Source organism: Bison bison, unplaced genomic scaffold (assembly GCF_000754665.1).
Source record: "Bison bison bison isolate TAMUID 2011002044 unplaced genomic scaffold, Bison_UMD1.0 scf7180017833554, whole genome shotgun sequence".
NCBI lineage: Eukaryota > Metazoa > Chordata > Mammalia > Artiodactyla > Bovidae > Bison > Bison bison.
The window spans coordinates 83869-87763 of record NW_011472038.1 but is presented as its reverse complement, the minus strand read 5'-3'; the positions used below and the strand labels follow the sequence as shown (position 1 = coordinate 87763).

The 3895-nt window shown below is 48.2% G+C and overlaps 1 protein-coding gene across 1 annotated transcript in view; it reads right to left on the bottom strand.

Annotated features, from left to right (window-relative positions):
* Positions 1-1111: 1111 nt before the first annotated feature.
* Positions 1112-3895, bottom strand: part of LOC104983082 (gamma-aminobutyric acid receptor subunit theta-like) — a gene marked incomplete at its 3' end in the record, with an annotated part of 11360 nt that continues 8576 nt past the window's right edge. Inside the window, exons 4-7 of the mRNA XM_010832570.1 lie at positions 3669-3889; positions 2408-2490; positions 1806-1943; positions 1112-1268 (exon numbers count right to left, since the gene is read on the bottom strand). Coding sequence (XP_010830872.1) covers positions 1112-1268; positions 1806-1943; positions 2408-2490; positions 3669-3889 — 599 coding nt within the window. The remainder of the gene's footprint in view (positions 1269-1805; positions 1944-2407; positions 2491-3668; positions 3890-3895) is intronic.

Genomic DNA, 3895 nt, shown 5'->3' with positions numbered 1-3895 from the left:
ATGGTGAAGGAGAAAGCAGACCAGAGTGTGGGATAGACAGGCATTCTGAAGAGTGGGACCAAATATATTTGGGAGCTTAGGCCCCTCCTTGGTACTGCTCAGAAGTCTTCAATGCTCCCCATTGTTTAGACATGAAGTTCCAACTGCTTAAAGTGGAATTTGAAGTTATTCCCAAGTCAGCCCAGGCTTTCTTCCTGATACTCTCCCCACTTCTCCAGTTTGTGCCCCAGGTGAAAGTGTGAAAGTTCCTCAGTTATGTCCAACTCTTTGCGCCCCCATGGATTATACAGTCTGTGGTATTTTCCAGACTAGAATACTGGAGTGGGTAGCCTTTCCCTTCTCCAGGGGATCTTCCCAACCCAGGGATCAAACCCAGGTCTTTCGCATCGCGGGCAGATTCTTCACCAGCTAAGCCACAAGGGAAGCCCAAGAATACTGGAGTGGGTAGTCTATCCCTTCTCCAGAGGATCTTCCTGACCTAGGAATCAAACTGGGGTCTTCTGCATTGCAGGCAGATTCTTTACCAACTGAGCTACCAGGGAAGCCCTAAGTACCCTTCAATTTACCCTTTACCTGTAATCAAGCTACTTCCTCTTTCAGGGAATTCTGCGACTTATATCTCTGCCTCCTGGAAGTCTTCAAAACCCAGGTTGAGCAGTACTTTTCTACTGCAGTTATAGCCAAGAAGACCCAGGTCATTTCTTCTTCTGGACTCTGACTGTGTGTATCTCAGCCTTTTATTAGACATTTGTCAAGGGCAGTTCATCTAGAAGCCCTCTGCTGCTTCACAGGCATTTTGATATGCTTCTTAATCAGTGTTTATTGTGTTCCATTTCTAATGTAAATTTGTGACTTATCCATTCATTTATGTATCTAGCAAATAGAAATTCTGATAGTTTGGACTGAACATATCAAGATCCCAACCCTGATGTTTTTTTGCATCTGTATCCAATGTTGGTCTCTCTGCTGGGGGTTGGCTGGGCACCTGTACAGATGCCTGTTAGTCAGGCCCCATCTTGTTCCCTTGCCTGTGCAGTCACACACTGCTCCTTACTCTCAGCTTTTTTCTGGGCAAGATGAGCCAAGTTCTTTCCTGAGATGGGGACAGGACTTACCGACTGTCACCCTGGCTGCAGAAGATTCATAGTTCATCCAAAATGATATCCAAGAAACAACAGTGGTAAGGACGCTGGGCCAATAGATCTGCACAAGGTAACTGGTGACTTCCCTTTTGACCAGGAACCTCAGGATCAGGCGCACATAGGAACCTGGCCAGGAGACAGACTGATATTAGGGTGGCAGGGCTGAGGGGATATTCAGGGTGAAGTACAGGATGGTTGAGGGGAAACCAATGGCCACTTCAGCCTCTACTATCCCAGCCTGGGCAGTCTGCAGACCTGACCCTTTTTGCTGCCTTAAGGCCAGTGACGATGGCACATATTAGTAGGCCCATGTGGCACAGCAAGTCTGCTATCTCTTCCTTCCTTCCTCAGTTGCTCCATGTCCACTGAAGTTGAAATGGGAGAGAGAGCAGATATTTCAAAGGTGCCACAGATGGAGCAGCTGGCCCTGAAAGGAGGCCTGTGGAGTGTCAAACACAGCCAAGTGCTGCTGCACTCATTTCCTCACTGGCAGAATGTAAGCCTCTGGGACTTCCTGAAGGGGGCTTTGCAAGGTGTCTAGAACAAGAAGAGAATAGGAAAGAAAGCAGAAGAGATTCTAGAGGTCAAAGGCAGAGGTCACCAGGAGTTCCCTAGCATACAAAAGAGACAATAGACAGGAGAGAAGGAAGGGGTCAGACCCACCTGTGTAGAAAAACACCTCTTTGGTACTGATCGTCTTTCCCAGGAAGCTGAACTGAGGGATGTGAAGCTTCTCTGTCCCCTGGACGGCATTCCCACTGCCTTCCCAGTAGAGCAGGATGTCGTCAACTGTGTAGCCATCTACAGGGGCGAAGCGAGCAGAGTCAAAGGAAGCAGGCACAGGTACTTTCATACCAGAGGAGTTTGTGAAAACCAAAGGATAGCTGGAACCTGCAGTTTGCAGTTTTGTGGGTCTGATCCTGGGGCAGCGGGGCACATGAAAAGAGAACTTTCAGTCTGGAGTTTCTTATCCAGGAAGGAAAGCAGAGTAGACAGATGTGCCATGAGCTTGTGCACAAATTCCCCAGAGCATGGCACATTCCCATATGGGACTATTTCATCCAAAGGCCACCTTCTCCCAGATGCCATATATATATACACCCCTGTCTGTCTGTCCATCTGTCTGTTTATCTATCTATCTACCTAGAAAAGGTGGGGAGGGAGTAGGGGACATATGCAGTCCCTCTCACTGTCAAGTGCACCCTTGGTTTCCTCATGGCCCCACACCCAGGAAGGGAAGAAGGGGCCGTGGGAGACAAACGTACAGCTCTCCACCTCCAGCTTGCAGGTCTGCTTGTCCAGAGGGAATTTTTCCAGATTCATGGAACAAGCTGCTGTGGTGGTGAGCCTGCAAAGGAAAAGCAAAAGAAAGAGGAAAATGAGTCCAGCCCAGGCAAGTAACTGTTCCTTAGAAAACTGCAGGGCTGGAGTGGGGACAGGTACCCCAAGGACTGGCCCACACTACCTACATTAAAGTTGGGTTCTCCTTTTCCTTTCTTGTTTCCTTCTCTCTCTTCCCCTCTATTCCTTCCCTCCAGAGGAAAGATGAGTTACAGTAAAGATGAGTTGTGTAAGGAGGAGAGAGGAAATCTATATGTGACAAAGAAACCAAAAAGTGGTGTAGGACTAATAGAGATGAGGACAGATGTATGGCATGTCAGAAAACCTTGGGGTGTCAGAATGGGAAGGACCCTGGAGGAAACTGAATGCAGCGTCGGAAAGGGGACTTTCTTGCTGAAGAAGCAGCAAGCCTGTTAGGAAACCACGACACTGAAGCAGCTGAAGTGCTAGATCTGATTATGTGGTGTGCACACACTGATGTGAGCAGCGACCCAGACACACCTTTGGCTATGAGAACTGCCCCTGCAGCACATCCATCTCTGTGCATCTGCTTATGAGTGTCCTAGGGCTTAGCAAATGCCAGTGAGTGTAAATGGGCAGGAGGGATTAATATCTCTGAGGTTAGCTATGGAATGAGGCTTCAATTGCCATGTGGGAAGTCCTATAGAAGAATCTGAGGAGGGATCTTGGAAGACCTGGGGCCATGGGAGAAGGGACCAGTGGGGAAGAGGATTTACAAAAGCTTTCTGCAACCCCAGCTGGGAGCCTCTGGACCTCTCTTTGTCCTGCTCTTCCCAGGTGCCACGCTTGTCTCTTTCAACTCTTAAAGTGATTTCCATTTTGTACAGTAGGTGGTGTGTGTGTGTGTGTGTGTGTGTGTGTGTGAAAGAGCTATACCCTAGTAGCTACCTGTTGTAGAAATTTTCTGAGATAAATTTATCTCTTACACTTGTCCTGCAAGATGGTTTGTAAGAGATGAGGCTGTGAGAAGGGCTTTGGTGACCATCTATTATGTTACAAATATACCAGGAGGGCGTTCCAGTGTGCATACATTCTGTTTGTACAAAGCTATAGGCAGTAGATGCACAACTGAGCACCCCTGGGCTCCCTGGATGCTGCATAATATATGACCAAAGGCAGAGATCAGTCCTGCCAGGGCGATCCTCAGGTCCCTGGGGAACTCACCGTATGCCATACCGCACGGTTCCATCTGGGTGAAGCTGAAACACGCGGTTTTCCACAGTTGCATCATGAACAAATGCCTCCTTGCTATTTAGAAAGTAGCAGTCAGGGACCCACAACTTCTCAAACAGTCGATAGTCCAGGGTCAAGTTCAGGTTGGTCTCATGATACGCTAAACGTGGATCTTTCCAGGTCTGATGAAAAAACATCGTAATGGTATAGTCCTGAGG